The sequence below is a fragment of the Sparus aurata genome, chromosome 20 (genome assembly GCF_900880675.1).
Source record: "Sparus aurata chromosome 20, fSpaAur1.1, whole genome shotgun sequence".
Classification (NCBI taxonomy): Eukaryota; Metazoa; Chordata; class Actinopteri; order Spariformes; family Sparidae; genus Sparus; species Sparus aurata.
The window spans coordinates 5,615,823-5,639,915 of NC_044206.1; the positions used below are offsets into that span (position 1 = coordinate 5,615,823).

General features: G+C 42.5%; 2 protein-coding genes across 5 annotated transcripts in view; one reads left to right on the forward strand and one right to left on the reverse strand.

The window, feature by feature from the left end:
• Positions 1–200: 200 nt before the first annotated feature.
• acbd4 (acyl-CoA binding domain containing 4) lies at positions 201–8,307 on the forward strand. 2 transcript variants are annotated; one of them, XM_030400038.1, is made up of 11 exons: positions 201–414; positions 1,459–1,619; positions 2,485–2,605; positions 3,926–4,010; positions 4,316–4,436; positions 4,613–4,777; positions 4,991–5,088; positions 5,182–5,392; positions 6,148–6,371; positions 6,707–6,766; positions 7,254–8,307. In XM_030400038.1, exons 2-11 carry the CDS (start codon positions 1,529–1,531, stop codon positions 7,377–7,379), a joined length of 1,302 nt encoding a protein of 433 aa, XP_030255898.1. In that variant the 5' UTR covers positions 201–414; positions 1,459–1,528; the 3' UTR covers positions 7,380–8,307. The 2 variants fall into 2 exon arrangements, with proteins under 2 accessions (XP_030255898.1, XP_030255897.1); XM_030400037.1 differs by having other exon boundaries at positions 1,481–1,619.
• A 622-nt stretch (positions 8,308–8,929) lies between these two features.
• Positions 8,930–24,093, reverse strand: part of LOC115571034 (rho GTPase-activating protein 23-like) — a 68,693-nt gene continuing 53,529 nt past the window's right edge. For all 3 annotated transcript variants that reach the window (XM_030400036.1, XM_030400035.1, XM_030400034.1), the window contains 18 exons: positions 21,471–22,923; positions 19,939–20,103; positions 19,230–19,338; positions 18,478–18,517; positions 18,223–18,360; positions 17,586–17,894; positions 17,440–17,501; positions 17,229–17,335; positions 16,149–16,261; positions 15,521–15,673; positions 15,271–15,349; positions 15,043–15,116; positions 14,836–14,925; positions 13,608–13,733; positions 13,447–13,491; positions 13,238–13,331; positions 12,341–12,372; positions 8,930–12,234 (listed from right to left, as the gene is read on the reverse strand). In XM_030400036.1, the coding sequence (XP_030255896.1) occupies positions 11,251–12,234; positions 12,341–12,372; positions 13,238–13,331; positions 13,447–13,491; positions 13,608–13,733; positions 14,836–14,925; positions 15,043–15,116; positions 15,271–15,349; positions 15,521–15,673; positions 16,149–16,261; positions 17,229–17,335; positions 17,440–17,501; positions 17,586–17,894; positions 18,223–18,360; positions 18,478–18,517; positions 19,230–19,338; positions 19,939–20,103; positions 21,471–22,923 (4,173 nt within the window). In that variant the 3' untranslated portion in view covers positions 8,930–11,250. The remainder of the gene's footprint in view (positions 12,235–12,340; positions 12,373–13,237; positions 13,332–13,446; positions 13,492–13,607; positions 13,734–14,835; positions 14,926–15,042; positions 15,117–15,270; positions 15,350–15,520; positions 15,674–16,148; positions 16,262–17,228; positions 17,336–17,439; positions 17,502–17,585; positions 17,895–18,222; positions 18,361–18,477; positions 18,518–19,229; positions 19,339–19,938; positions 20,104–21,470; positions 22,924–24,093) is intronic.

The following is a 24,093-nucleotide window of genomic DNA, read 5'->3' on the forward strand; positions in this document are numbered from 1 at the left end:
CTGAGTTTAAGATAACTGAAAAATGGCGGGGTAGGCGGATAGCGAATACATATATACGCAAAAATACTGAATAAGACATTTTATCAAAAATAACCATATATGAAGAAATTAAACGAATAGTTACATTTTAATTGAACGGAATGAATGAAGGGAAAGTGCAGAGGGGTAGGGTCGCTTTAAATGTCCGGGTGGGCGCGGTCACAGACGGGTCATGTGACTTGACACGGAAGTCCACTGTGCAGCAGCCCAGGTCCGTCCCTGGGCAGCCTCACCGTCAAAGTGCTATAAACCTATAAATAGCCGATACCACAATTCTCAGTCGGCCCAGTGAGCATTTCCATATTGTTGTGGTCTCTCTGATAACGACCAAACGTCCTGTTTACTTCTTGCTGGCGATGGCACGCGTCCAGTGAGGTAAGACAAGTTAACAAGCTAACTGCTGCTACGCTGCGCCGGGGTTCCCAACTTGGCTAGCTAAATTAGCTAGCTCGGCTAACTCTCTCAGGTTGCACTTCACATTCTCGTTTTGTCTTCTCAAGCTAAACTCACTTTGGGTAAAGCAGTTTTTCTCGGCATAATTATGCAGCAGAACATCACGTGTACGCTGTTCGCTGTCCCAGTTGCAATTCTCCAGTTCGGCATGAAATTGCAGAAAACGTTGAAGCATCAGAAAACACTGAGTGGAGCATGTACGCTCTAGATGCCGTACCAGCACATTACTGTGCATACAACTTAATGCTCAGCAAAGGGAAAACTTATCTGTACAAATTGATATAATTGAAATTAATTAAGGTGTTTCTAGTATTTTTTTTTTAGATAAAATAAAGCTGTATCTGAGGTAACAAGAGACTCTTCTTTTCATTTTTCATTCACAATAAACAAAAAACAAACCAAAATAACATCATGAAGACAAACATACCCAGGTACTACAGGCTGGTCCACACAGAGTCAAGCCTGTTTAATTTGGGTTGAATGTTTAAAGCCGCTATAAGGAACTTTCATTTTTATTTCTGATGGCCCCTGTAGATAGGAAATGACGATGGGTAAACAGAGTACACTTGGGTTTTAGTGCTGTGCCACCACCCTCCTCAGCAATCTGCCATAAAAAATGTTTTTAATTTAATGATTTAAGCAGCCTGGAATGGTCAGAATCTGATATGGTAACTATACAGTCATAGCCATCGCCTCATTACTGGACTTGTTCGCTTATGGAAGGTCATACAGCGGCATCAGCATTAAGTTATTTTGTGTGTTTTTTATATTAAGTGTGTATGACTTATAGAGATGAGACTTTACTTAAGTATTAAAGTCAAAGTCGGAAGAGGAATTTTCCTTCATTGAACTTGACTCGTGTTTCTCAAATGTGAAAAAGCAGAATTTTACAATCACAGTAGATGTTCAGTGTTGCATACATATTTGTGCCTTTTATCAAAATGTGTCTGACTTTTCTCACTACAGCTGTGTTTGTGTGCCCTCTCGGCTCCAACTGCACTCGTCCCTCCAGCCAGCTGAAACAAGTCACAGTGTCATGCCGGTCCCAGCCATGGCAGAGCCCATGGTCGATCACCAGAAGCGGTTTCAGGCTGCTGTGGATGTCATCCATAACCTCCCTAAAAATGGTATGTAGCCTCATACAGCCATCGCACTAGCTCACACGCGCGCGATCAGGAAGTCTGTTGCTGATTAGGCTGTAGAAAAAGTTTATGAAGCCGTATTATTCTAGGGTTGAACTGTATCACTCGGAAGCTTTGGAGCAGTTGACCTGTTAGTGCAGCTGTGTGATTCACGCTGTGGTGGCTTGTGCAGAGAGAGCTCTAAACCAGACGTCATTAAAAAGGATTGTCTTAGTGTAGCCTAAACAACTGAACATTATCTCCTTGATATATTCATCCAACAGTCAAACTGGCCTGTGCTTATTTGTTAAACATTCCAGAAGGTCCCCTAACGTTTTAAATTTTTTGATTTTTTTAATGTTTTTATGCTGAAGTTTGGTGTAAAGCTGTTTGTGAACAACACATTTGTCTCTGAAGTTAATAATAATAATCTTCCATACTCTTCACCAAACACCATTTAAGCCAACCACTGGTAAAAAACAAACAAACAAAAAAACAACTTCTCCAAGACAAAATACTATTGCAATAAAGGAACAGTTCACCCAACAATTAAAATGTGGCCTTTATCGACTCCCCCTCATGCTGATGGTAAGTCGGATGAAGTTTCACAGTGCACAAAATGTGGTGGAGTTCACTGCATTGCAGAGCATTGCAGCATTCTGAAGTAGCTGGGGACTTGTTCTAAAAAACCACTAGAAAAAAGAAACCTAAAATGGAATGTATTTTCATTTGGATGAACTTTAAGTGATGTTCTGTGTCATTTAGGTCACTTTCTGTAAACACAAAAAACAAACTCTTATATTTCTGAACACAGCTCTGAAACTCAAGTGAAGTGAACACCAGCCGCTAATTTCCCCCTGTTGTCTTGTAGGCTCTTACCGGCCGTCATACGAGATGATGCTGCGCTTCTACAGTCTGTACAAGCAGGCCGTGTGTGGACCCTGTGCAGTGTCTCGACCTGGCTTCTGGGACCCGATTGGTCGCTACAAATGGTGTGTGTGTATGTGTGTGTGTGTGTGTGCGCACTTGTATTTGATTGTAATCGGAGCTACATCATTTCAGAACTAGAGTAGCAGATACACAAGCTATTCACTTGCTCTGATAGATGGTCTTCTTTCATAGACTGAAAGAATGCCATGCAGTATATACTGTGCATCATATATTTATTAGGAAAACCCTTTTTTAATGTGTTGGTTTTTTATTAATTTGGCCAGTAGACAGACACAAGGCTGCTACATTTTGAGTTTGGTGTGAAGTTCTCTCTGTGGATTGGATTCTTTGTCTTCAGATCAGATAATCCAGTTAATCTCCACACTATGTTAGTGTTTGCAACCTTTGGTTCTTGATAAGGAGCAGCAACTTGGGTTCTATATTGCAGTTTAATGCACTGTTACACACAGTCTTCTACAGTTTGTGTTACATACTTAGTGAGTGGAGAGAGGATCAGTCTTACTTGACAAGACACAGCCTGACACTGAGGCTAATGTGGGGTTTGTCAGTTAAGTTCACTTCTAACAGATTAAGGTGCTTCTAGCATGAAAATATTCACGTTTACTAAACTGACATCAGAAAATGTTTTCCTTTTTTTTCTTAAAAACATTACTGCAACATATTAATTGACTGTCACAGTAGTTGGTGATTCATTTTATAACGAGTGATCATCTTTCAGACCTGAGATGTGGGTTCTTCCTTGGCCGCTGGTTCAAATCCCCTGGTCTGCATGTCGAAGTGTACTTAGGCAAGATACCCCAAACTGCTCCTAATGTGCTGGCCAGCACCTTGTATGGCACCTGTGTGAATTACTGAAAGTAGCTTCGAACAAAAAGCGTCCGCTAAATGCCGTAAATGCAAAACTGAACCTTCTTGCCTGAGGTTCTAAAAGTGAGCGAAGAGAAGGTATTTTTAGAAGACGGCATTTTAGGACAGAGACAGTTTTCCTGTTCTCCTCAGATGAAAAGATCTAAACTTTGAAATGTTGTGAAGGTGCAGGAAGCCGGACTGAACAGTCGATGTGACATGATGATGATAATAAAGCAGAATGGCTAATCAGATCTCTTAAGATAACATTTGGCATATTATCCTAATAGTGCTAATGGAGGGGTGTGAACCAGAGTGCTGCAAGTGATGACACACTATAAATGTATATCAAATGAAAGCTCCTGGTGAACACTGTAAACACATGTACATTTAAACCAATATATAGTCACTGTAAATGATTTGCTTTTAGCCCACTAATTGTTAAATTGAACTGTAAAAAGCAGTGTAGAGTAACACTGAGTAATGGGTGATGTTTGTGTTTGTGTTTGTGTCAGGGACGCCTGGAGCCAGCTGGGAGACATGAGCAGTGAGAGAGCCATGGCAGCATACGTGGACGAGATGAAGAAAGTAGCACAGGAGGTACATGACACTTTTACCGCACTCATATATTTAAATTCAATGTTTTTCTGATTCTATCTACACAATACAGATGAAAATATGACATTTTAATTGATGTCCTCACAAATCATTTTGATGTAAAGAGAATCACCTTTTGGGCAGCACGTTCTTTAGCTCTCCAATCAAATCGGTTCACAGTAACATTGTGAAGTTCTACATTTCAAAAGATAAATGAGTTTCTTAGCAGCATGCTGCCTGGCCAGATGAACACAGGGGTTTGTAACGAGCCGTCCAGCGATCAATTAAAGTTTCCACTGACTCTGCAGGTCATCGACACCATGCCCATGAATGAGAAGACGGCCACGCTCTTCCACCACTTTGAGCCTCTGTACCTGGTGATTGATGACATGCCGCGGCCTCCAGAGTCACTGCTCACAATCAGAGAAGGTCAGCGGCTCTGAGGGTCGCTTCCTAACCAGCAGGGACCAAGCAGCTTGACGGCTGCGCTGAGATCTGCTGGGAGATATTCATCTTTTGATTAAAAAGAGATCTGCAACATCTCTGTAATCCACTTCTGAACGATGACATTAAACGGAGTGTCTGGTCTTTGTCCATTACTGTAGGTCTGAAAGGCAGTGAGCATACTGACAGGCCGGCAGAGATGAAGGATGATGGTGATGTGGAGCAGGGCGGCCCTGAAGAAGACTCTTTTCTTCCAGAGAGGGCAGATCAGGATCAGTTCAGCCTGTCTGAGGTCATTGACCTCTCTGCTAATATCATCCTGAATGGTAGGTAATAGATGGAGCCCTTCATGGTTAGACACACTCGGCACTAAAGGTGTTATTGATAACATGTCAGCCATCATTTCATGAAGTTTCAATTTCTATAATGATCCTGTTTGTCCTCCCCCTAATGATTTAAATGTCTTTTGTGTTTTTTAATGGATAGACTATTTTGCTTTCTGTAAACAAAAGAATAACGTGCTGGTTGTGCTGCTGCAGACTCTGGTGTGTCTGAGGGTTTGGTGCTGACCAGCGACTCAGAGAGCGAGATCTTCTGTGACTCTGTGGACTCAGTGGAGCAACTCGGCAGTGTCAAGGTACAACTCACTCACAGGAAGATGAAGTCAAAAGGAAAAGATGAAAAGTATAAAAGGAGAGTTTCATTGCATTTACATTAATACTGATTTCAGAATCCGGTTGTCAAGTCCAATGGTTTTCATAACGGCAACGAGTCGTCGGAGTCGTCTCCGGTTCAGAGCCAGCAGCTGGAAGGTCGTCTGGAGGTCAGACAGGTCGGAGCAGGTCAGGGTGGAGAAGGGGCGGAGGATGGAAAGGGTCAGGGCCCCAACAGAAGGAGTCGAGACACCGGGAGGGAAGCGCCCTACAATAACTGGAGAGAACGTAAGCTGCTCCAAATAATACATTTTTTATAGAAAATATCCAAATAAAACTGTGTGAAATAAAACTGCAGAGTAAAAATGTAGCTGTAAACTAACTATATCACAGTCACATGACTTCAGCTCCACTAAGCGTAATACTAAGCTACACTATACACATTTTACTGTAAAGTGATCAGTGTACATGCTACCTTTCTAGCTGGCTGGTTTATGGGTTTCCCGCCAGTTTTTTGCAGCATCAAGGTGAACAGGCAGTGTTAGCAGTGTTAGCTTACTGGTTTGAGCTAGCATAAAGAAAGACCGTCTGTCTTATTGATTGTAAGGGTTCAGTTCAGGGTTGTGTGCCATTCTCAGAACAACATCTGTGTCTGTGTACTGTGTTTACAGCGGCAGCCTCTGGTTGGTTTACTCAGAATGATTTGTTGACAGTTGCTATCTTGAACAGGCAGTAGGGTGCATGTGATTGGCTGAAAGTTACTGAAATCATGATGTCATGAAAAATGCTATTAAGAAATAAAACAGATGTTTGATAGAGGGCATTCTGAAATAAAAAATATATAATAATAATAATAATTAATAATTACTTTTTCATTAATTTAATGTTGAACATTGGGAATCAAATAAACAGTTTATCCCTCTTTTTACATGAGATGTTTGCATTCAGACAGTGCTCCACTTTAAACTGTTCTTACTGTGTGTATTGTTTGTCTTCTATCAAATGATTATTATGACGATTCAAATGACTATTGTGGTCTGTAGGTGGTGTCCCTCAGGGCAGTCCAAGGCGGGGGGCCCACGGAGGGGGTGGTGGTGGTGGTGGTGGGGCAGGGCGAGGAGGAGGGGACGGCTCAGAGGGAGGGGTGGAGAGGCTGCACGATGCTCAGCTACAGCAGCAGATCATCCTGGCCCTGCGGAGGCTCAGAGAGGACATGAGGAGCGTGATGGACAGGTTGGAGGTGGTGGAGAGACTGGCTGCTACACATGTGAGCATCTGTCTGATAATCGTTCTTTACTGACGGCACACGTGATGGATTCTTTTTGAGAGAAACCAAATTATGTTCTGCGGTAATCTTTAGTCGTGGTCAAAAGTTTACATACACTTGTATTATACCTTAAGTAGTCACCAAATGTGTTGTAGAAAATCGAATCTCAGCTTACCTGAGCAAACTAATGGATTTGTCTTTTAGCCTCAAATGTAAATCTAAGTACAAGACCTAATGTCAATATGTGAGAAAAAAAACTTGAGAATTTGACCAGTCTTACACCTCAGGTTGCCTTTTTAGTTGTGTGAAGCTCACTGCTGTTCTGTGTGTGACAGACCCAGAGTTCAGAGTGGAGACCATGCCTGCAGTGTGCAGCCACAGCCTCACAACAACAGGTAAGAGAGGAGCAGGACGTCCACTTTGCTGTGCGGTCGCCACACTGTTGGCTTCATTCCTAAATGTTTTAAACCGAAGATATTGTCTACAAACTAAATGCAGAATGTGAGAATGAGGGTTAACAAAACTGTCTATATACCTGCGCAGCACCACAACAGCAGACAGACTCGTTCAAAGACTAGCTGGTGAATATAATAGACCATTTAGCAGCTAATGAGCCAAATTATTCTTGAAGTTTCTACTGAATGTATGAATATCACAGCAAATCTATAAGTTAATATTACAGTATGTTAGTGTTCAGTGTACAGACTTTTAAAGTGGAATGTCTCAGGAGGTACACAAGGTTCATTTAAGTCATTAATGTGCATATAGAAAACATCACTTTGGTGCCCCCTAATGGTAGTGTGAAGTGTAGTGTTAACTGTATTATAACAGCTCATGGCCCCGTGTTCTATAATAAATGAGTTGTTTTGATGTGTCTCTCAGGAGGAGAGGTGGTGGCCATTGGATGTGTCGGGTCAGACCATCCTCTTCCTGCTGTGGCCGTTTGTTGCTCAGGGTCTGGTCTACCTGCTGAGGAAAGCCCAGAAAAGGAGTCGCATATCTTCATGAAGGGAGCCCGATCAAGACATTCAACCATTGACTACAGTGAAGCACCGGTGCAAGAAGTTTAATTTCTAGAGCAGAAGGGATTGAATCCGAGTTGAATTCATTGGACTGTGCATCATCCTCCCTCATTGTGTGCACGGAGAGGAGGGAAAGAAGTTTGTTGCTTCCTGCTTGGAGAGAAATGTAGCTGGCTGCTCGCACACATCAGGATCCAGAAATCCTGTCACTCACTACGGCAAATTTAAATTATTCAAGAGGATTTAATCAGCTGGCTTCTGATTGGCAGCAGGGAGCAGATACGGAACATAATGACCTGGATAAGTGCTAACACTGATCATGACGACCCTGAATGGAAAATCTTGGATTATAGTATTACATCATCCAAGTTAGTGAGACATAATGGCAATTCACCATATTCCATTTAGTTTGGGTTATGCTCAATGTCTTTTCTTATACACAGAATATATCAGTATCACAAACAGCACGGTGCAGCCAAAGCGTCTGCTACTTAATAAAACAATCTGGAGTCATGTAGTTCTAATAATGTCACCTTGTCTTTGCTGCAGCTCTATATTGATAAATAACTCTACGGCTACACTTGTCATTTCATTGTAATTTGTAAGATCTGATTGTTGACCTTTACAATCAAACCGTGCAAGAGCATTGACAAACTGTACAATATGAGATCAAGAACACAACATTTGAACAAAGTGACAGCAATTCTGTTTATTATTTTGTGGATCCAATATCAATGTTGGCGTGACCGGATTGTTTTGTTGCGTCCGGAGTTGTCTTTCGTGGCTCTGTGTGTAATCAGATGATTAATTACACTGATATGACAAGTGTGGACAACATCAGAACTGTTTTCACAGCTGCCCTGTAGTGAAACAGTCATGTAAAATACTAATTAAAAAGTCTATATTGAATAGAAGACTGTGTTGTGTCAGTGACAAATGTGAAGAATTTTGTCATAAGACCTGTTGTTTTACCGAGGTGATCTGGCGGCCGATAATGCGGGTCATGACGGTGGGTCAAAACAAAAACGCACCAAATCGGATCCCACCAAATATGACGCTATAAATAATGACTGCCCTCTCTCTAAAAAAAACAAAGATTACACCCAGCGACTAACATGGATGTGCTCACGCAGGAGGGGCTCTGTGTAAACATGAATGGAATCCTCTAAGGTTGTGCTTAATTAACTACCTGGGTGCCATCTAATTCCATCATACTGGAGAGAAGGCAGACATCTCACACTAAAACAACCTACATAGATAAATAGGACAACAGGTGAGAGGAAAAACATATACACTTGATTGGGTTGAACTGTCCCTTTAAAGCTGATGGGATTAATGTTTGTCGTCAGCAATTGAAGGTAAATGCTGAGTGTGAGGAAGCTGATGGGTGGTGCACCGATGTGTCACACATAAGGCTGTGTCATGATACCCGGATCCAAGATGGCAGGTAGAGGGACATTATTGCAACGCCATGAAAGGTATATTCGCATTTAAATTCGCCCAGTGCTGATATTCGAAACACAAAAAAAAAGCCAATTTCCAAAACAAATAATTTAATATATTATGTATAATATTTATATACACAGGTTAACTTAACAAGGCTTTGTACAACTGTTACAAAATTGGTCCACGCACAGTCACCCACGTACATAAAGTACATGCACAAGGGCACAGACAGAGAGAAGGACAGACTGAGTCTAGATATGATTAAGACAAACATCGAGTCTGGTTGGACGACAGTGGTTGGCAGTACAGTTGGGGTCAGTTCCATTTTGTTTCTTTTTTTTCCAGACTCATCTTAACAAAACTAAAGTTCAGAGAAGGGAGCAAAAAATACTGAAAATGTGAAAAGGAAAAAATGCAAAAAAAATATCACGCAGGTAAGACTGGTTCTTGATTTAGGGAGGTTATTCACTCACTTTCAACTGTATGACAATACTCTTAGTAACACTGATATAAAGTAGAAACTGAAGCCTCACTGGTTCACTAAGTGATCAGGTTTTCTTAGGTTCTCCCTTAGCTCCACGCTGCTGATATTGTACAATTACCCAAATAGAAAAAAAAAATTAAAAAAAAGAATTTTGGCATGACTTAACATAGCTGCCTTTAACACTTTGCTTTTTCTGACAAACCTGTTCCTTAAAAACTCCGGCCCTCCTCCCAAACATCCTCACACACTCACTCACTCTCACACACACACAAACATACACAGGGAAGCACGATAGGCTTGAGTTGAACACTTAGGGTTTGCATATTTTAACATGTCACTGACCCCATGCATGCACTTTTTTTAGTCCATGGAAGCTTTGGCATAATGCCCGAGTGACATCGTCCAGAGAGAGACTAGGATGTTCTGCTCCCATGGATCATTGAAGTTCCCTGTAGATCCATGGGAGGCTTTGGAAGAAGTTGTAAAGGGCTGAGAAGAAAACTGAAGTGTGGTTTTCTCTGAATGAGTGCACTGTGCTGCACTCTGGCTGACGGGAACGTGTGCATATGCAATATTTGCCCACATGGGTCAAAGACATCATTGGTGAGAACCAGCGGGGGAAGACACCAGCATACGTACAGCACAGTCGCTTTGTAATGAAAATGCCTCCATGACTGCTGAAGTCTTTGCTGGTGAGGGGTTAGTTCTAACAGCAGCAGCTGGGCTCTGGAGCTGAGTTTCAAATGTCTGATATGGCTTTCTCTCATTTTTTACTTAAACATTGTTTGTTTTTTTTCTCACTTATTTGTTATCATCACTCATCAATCTAAACTTACAATCGAAGGGTTCCATTCCAAAACATGTAGGATGTGAAAACGTCTTACTTTGGCACCACCGAGTGGTCGTATTAACAACAACGCGGTAAAAGCTTTTTAATCATTAACAATCCAAACCTTAATCAGATGAATTAGAAAGCTGCTATAATCACAGGGTCACTTTAAATGTTGATCATTGAGGTTCGAGGTTTTCTTTTTTATTTTATAGCGATAACTTCAAAGGAAAAATATGATTCCCTAGAATCCTGACCACAGAACTGAACTGAGATAAAACACAGAGGCAACAAGACCTTTTTATGATCTTCTACCAGCTTTAATGTTGGAGTGGTTATCTCGTAGTGTCTGACCTGACCTGGTCGACCTGAGGATATTACTGCTGCAGTAGTTGGGAGGAAATATCCAAATATGGTCAGAGGAGTTATTTGTAAGGAATGGCCAGGATTGAAATATTTCTCTTTTGAACTTGAATTCAGATGGTGTGTGCTTGTATTTTTCTTTTGAATGAGGAAAACAGGAATAAACGTTAACGAACCGTCGCCAGAATTCTTCGCATTTAGCTGTCATGTTCAATGCTCCAACTTTTGAACACGGCTCTGTACTTCATTGTTTGATATGGAGGTCTGCATGTTGGATTTCAGCATTTAAAAAACTGAACTGTAAACTTGTATGGGACGTTATTGGATGGAACCACAGGTGATAAGCATGTTCATGGATAAACCAGGATCCCAAATAGCCTGTGCAACATTTGCACAGTATATGAGGGCATAGATAATTACATTATCAGTTATGTTGTAAGTAAGGTAGTAAGGACGAATAGTTAAAAAAGCAGTTAAATAGTAGAATTTGTAATGTGTTTTTAGAGCTAGTTTCCCCTTTTCAAAATGGCGGTTATCTCTTTTTGGAATGAAACTCTACAACTGTGCACAATTTCGAAGAATTCCTTTACCATGAGATCACCTCTCCAACTTGAGATCTCTAAAGCGACATGACGGACACTCGGCTTCAGAAGCACTGGAAGAAGTGATCCGGTGTTTGTGAGTAAAGGGCGAGTACTTTGTACTGCATTAGTAGGTGAAACAGAAACAGTCAGGTTAAACTACGACCGTGTGTCGACGCAAAGCTTTTGTCTTGTCCGGCGGGCCGAGGGCTGATCTCCTCAGGACCACAGTGGAAGATCCTGGGGAGCTCTGATCTATCCATCCTGCAGAAGAGGAGGAGAGAGGGAGAGGATCTCTTTGTTGGACTGCCCTCGGACCAACAACTGATCCCTGAGGAACCCCGACACATCCATGCTGACCAGGTGTTCCCTCGATGACTCGGATCACCTCCACCCTCTCTGCTCCCCATCCTCTGAATCTGTCCTCACTCCTGCCCAGCTCAAGGTCCAGATTCATGGACACAGCCCTCGTCCTCCCGCCTCTGGTCTTCCTGTAGCGGACTGGCAGTGACTGGTTCAAGTCTGGCTGCTGGGTTCCATGAAAGCTGGAAGCCTGGTGGAGGCTGGGAGGCCTGGCCGGGCAGATCCAGAAAGGGACTGTGGGACGTCCTCTGGCCAGATGGTGAGGCTTCAAATGCGAAGGAGGATTAGTCACAGTTACGGGTCCAGGGTATGTATCGTGGTTAGAGCAGAGGAAACTGGTTGGATGAAGTTTTCGTGCATTTCCCGGGAAGGTCGTTCTCTGACTGCTCTCCCTTTCAAATTTCTTTGCTCCCTTGTCTGTTCTATCCCCCTCATCCTCCTCAGCCTCTTTGTCTCCCACTATTGACTCTATCCCCTCTGTGGTCTCTCTAGCTTTCAATCGATTTTCCTTTTTATCCCTTTTTTCTTTTTTAGGAATCGTGTGCTCCTCCTTGATGGCCTCTTCCTCTCCTTTATCCTCTTCCTCCTCGCCTTCACGTCCTTCTTCTCCCCTGCAGTTGCTGGCTTTGACTGGCTCGTGGTCGGAGTCCTCGTCACCGCTGCTGCCCTGCAGGTGGGCACCGAGGCCTTTTTTACGTTTGCGGGTCACGGCGGAGATTATGGACATGGGCAGGAAGTCCCGGGCATTCAGGTCTTTCTTGGAGCCTAAAGACAGCTGAAAGGTTCAAATTTCTGTCAAATATTGGCCACTCCACTTCATATTCTAGAATGCATGCTTGTATTCCAGGAATTGTAGGACAAGAAAGAGATTTATTGCTTACCTTTGACTTAAGTGAATCGCTGGTGGTGGAATCTGTTGGATCAGAGAGATATATTGATTACAACAACGTCATCTCTAGAGAAGTAGTGGTAAGTAGTGTTAGGAATGGTACAAAGGTGTGATATCTGGCTAATCACAGCACACACTGCCAGCACTGCAACTTTTCCGGAGAACTCTAGCCATTCCTGAAGATTCATCTTTAAAAACCGTGGAACAACTGCAGCTTTCTCTGCTTTTACTTAGAAGTAGCAAAAAAATGGCTAGAGTTCACCTTCAACACCCGCAAGACAGAGGAATGATGGAGTACTGGTTGGGAAAACAAGACTGACGGAAAAGCAAATGAATGGGTCAAAGAATTCACTTGCAACAGTGACACCAAACACAAAGACACAATTAGGAAGACCTGGTCCTACCGAAGAGGCTGATCCACTGTCTCAGCTAGAGGAAAACAGGTCCGGAAAAAACAAGAGAAATTGAGGAAAGAGTAGGAAACATCGTGAGTATTAACAGGCAGAGACAGAACAGCTGGAGAAGTACAGAGATCTACAAGGATGGAAAGACACTGAGCTGAGTCTCACTTGATAAGGCCAGCATTAGGAAGCATCGGGAGTATAGAATGTGGGGGGAGGAAATGAGACATTAAGGCTTTGATCGGGGAAAGCTCCATTCTCTCTCTGTGCTGTGTTAAAGACTGATCACGGGGATCCCCACAGGAATGAATGGACTCTGAGGTGACTTGCTCACAGAGAGCTCTGTGGACATGAGGCGCCTTTGCTGTACCTTTAACTGGTCCTTACATAGATGAAGGTAACATTTCTGGACTTTATATAGGTGAAGGTGCCATCAAATGTCACAGACTAGATTATGACTTCAACGTTGGTTTATGACCCTTCCTCACCTGATGCCTCACCTGGCATGCCTGGCCTGCCTATGTTAGATAGCAGATGGTCGATGTTGGGCACAGGCTGCATGTCCCGCTTATCCTCTGGTGCCTACACACACACACACACACACATAGATACACACACACAAGTTTGAAACCATTGCTTTAGTCTTGACATTCTCAGTTCTTTGCTCCAACAAAGCCACTGCTGTGGTCTAACCTACCTTCTCTTCCTTATCAAACTCTCCATTACTGAAGAACCAGTCGTGCTGTTGAAGGAACAAAACACGGCATCATTAATGACGTCAAGATACGCATAACAACCCCCCCCCAAAAAAACAGTGCACTGTTTTCTTATATTGGAGAAGCAGGTGTTGGTTCTTACGTGCAGGATAAGCGTCTCCACTATTTTGTAGCGATCAGGCATGTGGGTGACCATATCGGTCATATTGTCCTCGGATGTCCTCACCAGAGTGGGACCGAACACCAGAGCCAGGTTTCTGGGCTCCATCTGGGAATAAGATCAAAGTCATGTTCACGTCTGGTTCCATTAATGACCGCAGTTTGTCCCAACGCAAAAACATCCATTCAAAACAAATGATTATGCCTCAGATGTTGATTTGAATTATTTTTATTACATCTTTCCATCTAATTTTATTGGTTAATTGTAAGGGGTCACTTTTTTTTTCTTACAGTTCTTCATGTTGAGTCGATTGAATTAAGTATTTTTAAATTTATGCAAACTAAATATTAGAAACAAACGTATGTGTTTATTAAATTATTACATATAAAGTTAAGTTGAACTCTACATAAACAAACTGTGTTTTTCAAAGGTTCATTATTCAATACATAAAGTAATACAGTTTAAACTGGGTATTCTGTCAGTTATCTAATTTATACACATTGACTAAAAATAGGAGAAACTTTGCATTAAATCTGACACTTTACATCTGTGTTTCTCAACAAGGGCAGCAGCGCCCCCCGGGGGGCATTGGAGAATGTCTGGGGGGGGGCCGCTGAGGTGTTCTTAAGGGGCGTTGGCAAAAACCCCAGAGTTAAGACTTACATCTACTTGTGAGAAAGTGGTCTGCAACATTTATAATGCATACCAGTTTACACCATTCCCACGAGACAAGACACCGTTTTATAGAAAAAACAACTCTTTACTTAAGTGCTTCTGTCAGCTTTCTGCAGAGCAGCTTCATGCTCCCTTGACAGGAACGGGACATCAGTATCAGTATCATCTATAACATTTTACCAACATGGCTTTTACCCTGTTAACTTGTCATTGATATTCACCGTGGAGGAAATACAGTTCTTCTTCCTCTTGAAAGCATTAATTTCTCCTTGTGATACACTATAACAACTGTGTTAACAGCATGGTTACAAATGAACAAGTGCCATATTCCACTGTCAGACTGCCCACGAAAACAACTTAGCGTCTAGCATCCAGAAACACACTCTGCCCACTGGCCCATAAAAGGTTGAGAAGCACTGAACTCATGTAATAGAATTAGATGGAAAATTTGGATGTAAATAAAATACTTCAAGTCAATGTTCAGGCATTTTTTTGCTTTTTGAGTCTAACTGCTAATACGAGGGCGTTAGGTTACCTTATTCTTCTCACAGTTATCTGCCACCCTCTTAAGGTGGCCCACCAGGAACTTGAGGGTGTGATAATAGTGATCTGGGAGGTCGTGGATCTGAACAAAGAAGTATGGGGAACAAGGAGTGAGTGAAGAGAATAAAAAGGTTTATTCAGTGTTGAAATATAAGAGAGATACTCATCACTCTATAATCTGCTGCCCTTTGACACATACCAGTTTCTTCATGGTCTTCAGTCTGTCCTCTGCATCTTCTATCCGGTTGGCGTCAATGAAATCATTGTATTTGTCTGCAATCACAATGAAGTGAAATATTTCAGCACGGTCACGGTCGGTTTTTTGCAATTCGAATTATCCAGTGGCAGCCCTTCTTTCATATCATTCACTGTTCATATCCATTATGATTCATGCATCACTTGACAATAAACAAATGAATGGACGCACCATCAGTAAAAACCGGCTCGGGCAGCTTTCGGAAGAAGGATTTGAGCAGGCTGCTGATTACGTTCAGGTCCTGCCATCTCTGTGGAGACACAAAAGATGAGGGTTCACTGTTTCTACAGCAGTACTATAAAAATAATACATCTAGTGTGACAAAATCATTTTGAGTATAGAGCACTTATTTATGACTCCAGCTAAGACTTTTATTCCAAAACATCTTTGAAAATAAAATAACTCTGTGTCTCCTGCACACCTCCTCTGCAGTGTTGATGTCCATGCCCTTGTTGAGATGCTCCTGCAGGTTGGACACCATGGCGTTGTTTCCCGGCACCCGGTAGATACCTGTGTATTCCAAACCTGTCGCCTCCACCACGCCACAGCACATCTCCACAATCAGAGGGACAAACTGCGAAAAGGGAGAAGGGATGGTGGAGATGGAGATGGTTGGGGAAAGATGTAGGGATGAAGCAGAGAATAAAGGGTGAAGACCCAACAAAAGAGATGGTATTTTAGAAGGATATAATATGAAACATAAAAATAAAGTGGCACGTGACTTTGTTTGGTGTTGACAGCTCGCTACACCCGATTAATGCTTTTTCATCACCTCTAAAATTACCTCAACAAGGAGAACCCAGCTTGTCTATAGGTCACTAATGAATAGCCAAAATAATAATATGTATTAACTCAGAAAAGCATGGAATGTATCTAGTTTATGTAAATGCAATATAAACTGCAAACCCCTAGTGAAAAAAAAAAAGAAGTCAATTTCGATCTCTGTTCCCCTTCAGCTATGTGAGCTACTGTTTTCAGTTTGTCTACAGATGGCTTGAGTCAGCAGAAGTAGAATTCATGTTATCTTTATGCTCTGAATCGAGGCTTACTTTATGGTTGACAGCTGGCTGACAGTCCTCCAGTCGTACACCGAAAGCCTTCGGACTGCCTGTCTTCTTGGCCTTCTTCATGATGTTGATGCCCCAAAGCGCCTTGTTGTCATCTGGATGCACACACATGCGCACACATGGACACATATTTACTATGTTGATACTTATATCCAAGTGGGACAAAAAAAAATTCATATTGACACAGAAAATCGATGGTTTACCATCACCATCATGTTGCCACTATCAGATATTTAATAATGTGCTAAAAGTCTACAGAAGCTCTAGATGGCAACTAAATCAAACACGTGTTGAGGAGTTTTGGTTTTGCTCAACAAAAGTGTGTAAGATGTCTTGTGTACAAAAATGATTAGACAAATGAAAACAAATTTCTATTGTCTATCACTGGCATCTTAAATTGAATTATTCACTGTTCATCAGGCAGAAGCTATAAATTATTAGATATATTAGATGTGACCTTTATTTTCCTCCTTTTCTCTTTGTTCTGAGTAAACTAATGGTGAAATCAGAATTCCTTTATTTATTAAAAAAATCATGACATTGTGACACATTCTTGTCATAATCTGAATTATTACAGAAAAAGATATAAAGATATACTTAATCAAAATACCATTCAAAGAATAAATTAAAAAAAACCCTCAAAATATAGTTTTTGGTTATAAGATTGAGTTCTTGTATTATTCCAGTAACTACCTGATAAACTGTTATTTATTTTATTGTTCACGTATTACTGTATTTATCATTAAATTCACTATATCAGTTTAGCATGTTAACATATGCTAACATTGCGGCACTGGAGCAATTAAGCTACACCCCCTGTGGATTGTGAATGCCAGTATATCATTTCATGGCGTTCCTTCTAATAGTTGTTGAGATGTTTCAGTCTGGACTGAAGTAATGAACAGACCAACAGACATTCCTGTCCTTACAACTGCAGTGCTACCATGGCTGAAAGGTCAAATGATGCAACAAAACACCAATATTACTGTGGTTACTCTGTGGAGCAGTTGGATTTTTTGTTGTATATCGATGAGCACAGAGCAGAGTCCTGTTTGTACTCACCCGTTCTCGAGGCTCGGTTCACTGAGGTGTTGTCAGTCTTAGCCAGGAGGAAGGGAGGCATCATACGATGAGATCGAGGAGAGGTGTCCGGCTTATTTCCTGTCAGGCTGCACAACGTGGGAGAAACACAGGTAGTTGAATATTACAAACGTTTTTAAAGAGGGGGTAAGGGACAGTTGTTGACAGTCTAAAAATGATCCATCGTGCTGACCTGTGTTTTCTGTAGTCGTTCAGCTTTTTGTTGATGAGAGCTTGTCTTGAGAAACCAATCTCCTAGAGAAAATGGAGAATAGAAATTAGATCGGTATGTGTGTGTTTGTGACAATTGTATTAAATAAACTGCTATGAAGATCTAACCTCGTTGTCCGTCTTGCTGTTCTCCCTGATGACCCTGATCCAAGCCAGCATGTCGTCCCTGTCCTCCGCCTGCAGCAGGTACTCACAGAAGTCCTGCGTGGTCAGCCTCAGGGTGTGCTTACGCTTGGTTTCACTGTAGGCAATGTCGATCAGGCAGCCACGGATGCTGATTGGAGGATGTTCATCCTGGCCGGGCCCCGCCCCAGCCCCGTGAAGGACGGCTTCTCTCTTGTCCTTGTAGAGGAAAAGTGAATGGGACCGGAGCACAGAGAAGACACGCTTCCATGGTCGCATGCCACCACCAACTTTCTACAGACAGGAAAAAGAGAAGCAAGGACATAATCTTGAAAAGAAAACATCATTCACAGTTAAGCAACCGTAACTAGCTATGGCAGGCTTGCTACTGGAACACATAACCAGATGTTAAGATATCAGAGTTTGAGGTCACATTAGCCGTTCTGTCCTGTTTTTTCGGGGGGGGGATCAGATAACTTAAGTCAAACCCATGTATGATTTTATAGCTAAAAAGTCTGAGATTGACTGTCTTCTTTCGTAGTGCAGATGCTTCGCTCACAGCAAGAAATGATCAAGGAGAGGTCAGTGAGCTTGCAGTGTGTACGAGCAGTGTGTGTTGTACCTTTCCCTTCTCTGTGAGGATCTGTTTGTAGTGCAGCCAACCTTCCTTACGAACATCACTGAAGGTGATGGTTCCCAGTTCAGAGGTGGAGTGGCGCTTGGAGCGGGCCTCCTCCTGGGCTTGGAGGCTTTCTAGAGACTAAAACACAATTTAACAAAAGTACGGGTAAGACATTAGAAAGTGTTTACGTTGTTGATAGATTATGAATATGAATATGAGTCAAGTCTTGCAGTAACAACTGTGTGGAGGACTCACCCCGTCAGTGAAAAAGCTCTTGACCCTTTTTGGTAGTTTGCTGGAAAACAGAAATGAAAAAAAGATGTTACAGAAACTGCACACCTAGAGAGCCCTGGCAGGGGTACCCAGAGTTTGTGAAAAAGTGAGAGAAAGGTGAGAAGAAAAATCAGATCTCTCCTGTGTTTATGACTTAAGAAAAACAAAAATCCTACAAAAATCCTTCATATTTACAGAGCGTTTTAAAAGTTAAACAGCATAACTAACATCAAACAATCAAAAAGTCAAAGAATTTGCATTGACAGCATTGTTATCATTAACTACTCTATCTATAATATGCAGCTTTTTAAAATGAAATGAGAATAACTCAATAGTGCATATCATCCAGTACGCTGTTTCCACCCCAAGTACTCAGAAATGATTGTCCCAGGAGCCACTTTTTAAGGAATTAAAGGTTCCTTCATATTAGTCACATTAGTCCGCTAACATATGAAAAAGCTTTCGCACATCATTTTTGCATACAACTATACAACAACAAACTAAAAACACTGAGAGTACTAAGTTGTAATGTTCAGAGCCTCAAGCCCCATCCCAAAAGTTGGATTATTGAGAAGTACTAACCCTGAAGCAGGGACTTCCTGTGGGGTGAAATAATGGAAAATAATAATCTTGTAACTTAATTTAAAATTTACCAGACAAACTAATTCCTGGAACTACATAGACCCATTCTAGTTAAAAGTAGAATACACTTTTTAACTGAGTTCCCAACTTACGAAAAAACACGTCCTTCTTCCCTGAAGGTATTGAGACCCTCGTCACAGGACTTGGATCTCTCTGTGGTGATGGCCAGCAGGTAAGAGGAGCGACGACCTTTAATACTGCCTGAAGAGAGAAGAGGCAAGTGAGAGAGGGAAAGAGGAGGAGGAGAGGGACGGAGTTTAAAAAAATGCAATGTGTGGTCGTGACAAATGAAATAAGAAGAAGAGTGATTGGAGTGATTATGCTGTTTCACACTGTGAGTGATTAATATGACAACAGTCAGGAGGATGGATTAATGGATTACACACAGTCCATACTGCCAATTAAAGGAATACTTTGACATTGAGGTTTTTGGACCACTATGGTTGTTTTGTTCCCAACTGCAACAGCATTCTGAATGTGTTCCAGCTCTGATTACTATCTGCAATACCAAGCTAAAGTGTAAAAACAGAAATGAGGTTAATTCCTTAACGAATATTGAGTTCTAGGGAATTCCTCAGATGTATGTCACTGTACTCCTTTAAGACGAGTCTGAGGCTAATGCTAGACAAATACATCAGTGAGCCAGAATTAAGGCATTCCATAACTGCTTGTCATTTTGCTTCAAAAGCACTGGCAGCGGTGTTTGGCAATGTCAGCTCTAACATACTGGAAGACATACTGTATATTGGTCTAGCAAGCCGTAATGCCTTTCAGGATTTAGAGTGGGTGAGTGAGACTCACTGCAGTCCTGAGAACGAAGTCGGACAAAGGGGGACACGGAGGACAGGGTTGGGGAGACAGAGGTGGAAGTGAGGGTGGCCATAGTGGAGGCCTGAGAACTGGACACCACAGAGCAGGCTGGTACATTGCAGGCCTGTAGGTCAGTACTAGGACTGGTGGGTTCATCTGTAAGGTCGCCATCACAGGTGAGCAACAAGGGATGAGACATGATTAAAAACAATGACATGACAAGACAAGACACGCTCAGAGTTTCCTCGGGTGGTGTTTGGGTCGTTAGAACATCTCTTTGAGGAGGACCTACTCTGGGAGCTAGGCGGACATACCGTTGGTTGCTGCTCAACATCGACTTGTATGAACAACAGTTTTCTAAACTACACATTATGAAAATAATCAGAAAAGTATTTGAGAATGAAAAAGTCTACTTATTACTGCTTGAAAGCAGTCACATTGTTACTGTCCTCAAACATCTCGGCCTCAGACATGCACGCAAATGGTTTAGTCCAACCAGATCACAGCTCATTTGTAAACAGCCTCTCGGAGCTAATTAAAGACCGGTTGGATATGAGACATTTTCGCTGAGAACTGATCGTTGTTATTGGTTGAAAAAATATGCTATCTCAACTAGCCGACAACTTTTTGGGTGTATTCAGACCAGACCAAGTAAGGCTACAGCAGCGAAGTCCCGTGTGCACTGAAATGAGACAGGGTGTGTTTGGTTGTTTATGAGTTTAACTTTGCATTTGTTTGTTATTTGTTGTTTTGTCTTTGCAAACATACAGTTTCTCGCTTTAAAAATTCAAATGAAGATTTATACCCAGATAATTACGCGCTAGTATTCCGTTAATAAGCTCGGTCATCTGACTTACAATGCTGTTAGTATCAGCTAGACTGCAGATTTTTGAGTTTGTAACAATAACGGCTGGCTTAAACAGTTCTCCTCTCATACTTCTTACATTTTTCACCAAGTTTCAGTGGACAGTTATGTTAGTATTCAGCCTGTTATTGGACCCTGTAAGATTTTTGTAAGAAATGTTGCCAGAACTGAAACTCCACCCAGTGTTGCTTTTCAACAATATACAGACAATGGACGTGGAGAGGGTCAAAACAATACAAGAACATTTAACATTCAGTATTCATTAAAACCCTTTAAACATAGACAGAAAACTAACTGTACTAAGGGTACAAGCATAACGTTGACATATATGCAGCACACAGACATGTATAAACACAAAAAAGGTGGACTACTAAAGGTTCACGTAAATTGACTTTGGTATAGAAGAGCTCTGTAGCAACAGACATTTGTTAAAAAAAAATCAAAAGTGTGCAAAATTGAAAATGCCATAAAATGTGTAATTTATAAAACTGAGTTAGTGTGGCGTTATATTATTTTCAGAAAGTCATTTTTGAACTTATTGACTAACTGATGAGTAATGAAATTACTCATCGTGGGAAAGTTTGTTACAATGTGGACTTGATGCAAAATCTTCTGACTGCTGTATTAAGTCAGCTGCTACAGAGAAAAGGTCACTAACCTATAAAGGGAATAGAGGACAGGGAGTTGAATGCATGCTGTGCCAGGCTACCATTAGCCCTGCGGTTGGAGCTTGGCCCCCCAGAGACAGGAGAGGGGGTCCCTGGTGAAGGTGTCACACCAGGCTCAGGCGACTCCACGGGTGAGTTGTAGTGAGTATGTCGAAGTGCCTGAACGGGGGTTCGGCGTCCGGAGGGTGGCTTCTGCCTCAGAACCACCTCCTGGTGTAGGGAGATTGGGGAGATGACCTCCGTGTCGTCAACCAGCTGGGATCTGTCCTCCTCTGACGCAGACAGGGCGGGGGTGGACTTGGGCCTGGGTGCCATCCCTTCCTCGCTGTCCGCAGGGCTGCCTCTTCCACCAGGGCTCCAGTTGAGGTGAGGGCCGCTGTAGCTGGGCTCCCTGAAGGAGTGGGCCTGCTGAAGGAGGTGGCCAGTTTTGCGGGAGAAAGAAGGACTGTAGCTTTTGTAGCCCACCAACTCTTCTTCTTTTACTCGCCTTGTTTGGGGTTCAGCTTTCTGCTGACCTGACTGCCTGCCACTAGGAGGCACTGTGGAAGAGGCAGTGATGGGGGATGTCACTGTGGGTCGGTGCTGATGCCCTGCTAAGACTTTCTGATCTTTCAGCTCACTGAACTTTGCTGTTTGGGGGCCTTGTGAAGGCTCATGGCGTGGTGCAACCAGTGCAGAGGCTTGTGCCAGTGTTTCCACAGAACGCCCATAGTTGTGCTCGTACTCGGCGTAGGCTGCCAGCAGGCTCTCTGAGCATGACCTGCTTCCTGGTCCTGATACACCACCCCAGCTCCCTAACCAATAGGAATCATGGGAGGCAGCAGCCGCCTGGTGGTGGTATAGGAGAGTTTCTCTTCTGCGATGCTCCATAGTGGCTGCAGAAACAGGTGTAGGTCCGGGGCCAAGTGCCAACCCCAGTCCTAGCTCTGTTAAACGATCCTGAGATATACTGCGGTGGCGGGGGGACATGTGCTCAGCAGCTTCAGCCTGGCTGTAGTACCAGTCCGACAGAGCCTGGTGGCAGAGAGCATCGGCGTGAGTGCGGGCAGAGGCCGGCAGGCTGCTCTTCCGTGGTGCAGGCAGAGTTGCAGAGGCGATGGCAGCATTGTGGTTAGCAAAGTGAAAGTCCAACGCATTGATGGCTGAAGATGAGCGACCACGGTAACGCCCCGACGGAACAAAGTGGCCACTGGAATCCTCAGGACCCCCGGGCCAGCCGGAGGTGGTGGTAGAAGCTGCAGGGGGCCGGTTGTCCAGTGGAGAGATGGCGGGGGTCGGTCGGCACTGCCAGTTGTCCAGGGGACTGTGGAGGTTGTGGCTGGGCTGTGGGGCTGTGGAGCTGGGCTTGGTGGAAGGGTAACAGAGAGACGGAGGCTGTGGAAGCTTCTGCGCCTCGCCTGAATATGGCTCGTTGCCTTTCAGGTAGGCATCCTGGGAGTACGCCTGAGGACAAAAAGAGTTAGGACACAATGTAAAATCTGACAGAGAGACTAAAGAACAAAGATGGAGGGAACAGGAAGAGGGCAGAGTGGGCGGATGCAACATGCACGATGCAGCAAAATGTCTTCCTTTGCTTTAGAAAACTAAAATTCTTATTTTATAATCGACACTTTATCTAATTTAGTAAATCTGCAGCAGTTTTTTTCAGGTGTTTAACCTTGCAACCTTGCCTATTTTTTTCCTATTTTATCTTTCACTCCAACTCCATGCATTTTAAAATGTTAGCACAACAACAATGTATTCTTTCACCCTATCTTAATCACTATGGTGCTGAAGTATAATTTTCATTTTAATATTTTACTCAATGAAGCTGACGTTTCTCTGCATTTTTGGTCACTGGCAACAAATCCCATTGAAGGGTCTCTAAACAAGTGTAAGTGTAAGTAAGTGGTATTGAGACAAAATATACTGCAGTTAATTGTGTTTCTTGAATGTCACCCAGTGCAACAGTATGGCTCACTGATGTGGATTTAATAACAAAAGAGAAATCACAACTGCAAGCAGTGATAAATGGGCCCCCACATCCCTGTGTGTGATGCAGCTGCAGCCCAGGGGCCGGACTCGGAACATCTGACACACCTCCAAAGTGTCATGTGTGTTCGGCACAGCGCAAAAGAAATCAATATGACTTCTTGTGTCCACTGTTGTTGTTTTTTCATTACATCTGCCAGCCTGGCTCTGCTCAGTTTGACTCAGACTTAGTCATTTAGAATTTAATTATGAAGCAAATTACAGGATACGTTGCATTCTCATCAGCAGTATAAACTTGAGTCAGTAAACAGTGAAGACGATGAACAGTAAAAATCTGCATATATTATATCTTGGTATGTGTAAATATTTTTCATGCAAAAAAGTCCAGTGTTGTTATCTTAGTTGTTACACTGCCTTCTTTCAAACCTTCTCTTATACCCATTAGTACAAACTATTTTTGTTGTCTGTCGGTTATAATAATACAGTCCTTTCTGCCCATGCACAATTTCAAATCTGAGGTTGAACTTTAATAAGAAACTACAACAGTTACAAGTGAAATACACATTTTATGTTGTAATGTAAGCAGCCTAGCTAACTGCAGTGGCTACACTTTGTAACAAGGTGAAAAGCAGGAAAGAAGAG

Bases quoted from the DNA above. Each gene is read 5' to 3' on its own strand.
- acbd4 (XM_030400038.1), top strand. From the start codon at position 1,529: ATGCCGGTCCCAGCCATGGCAGAGCCCATGGTCGATCACCAGAAGCGG. The intron at 2,606-3,925 runs GTGTGTGTGTAT...TGTTTGTGTCAG, and splicing joins CCGATTGGTCGCTACAAATG to GGACGCCTGGAGCCAGCTGG. The intron at 5,393-6,147 runs GTAAGCTGCTCC...TGTGGTCTGTAG, and splicing joins CTACAATAACTGGAGAGAAC to GTGGTGTCCCTCAGGGCAGT.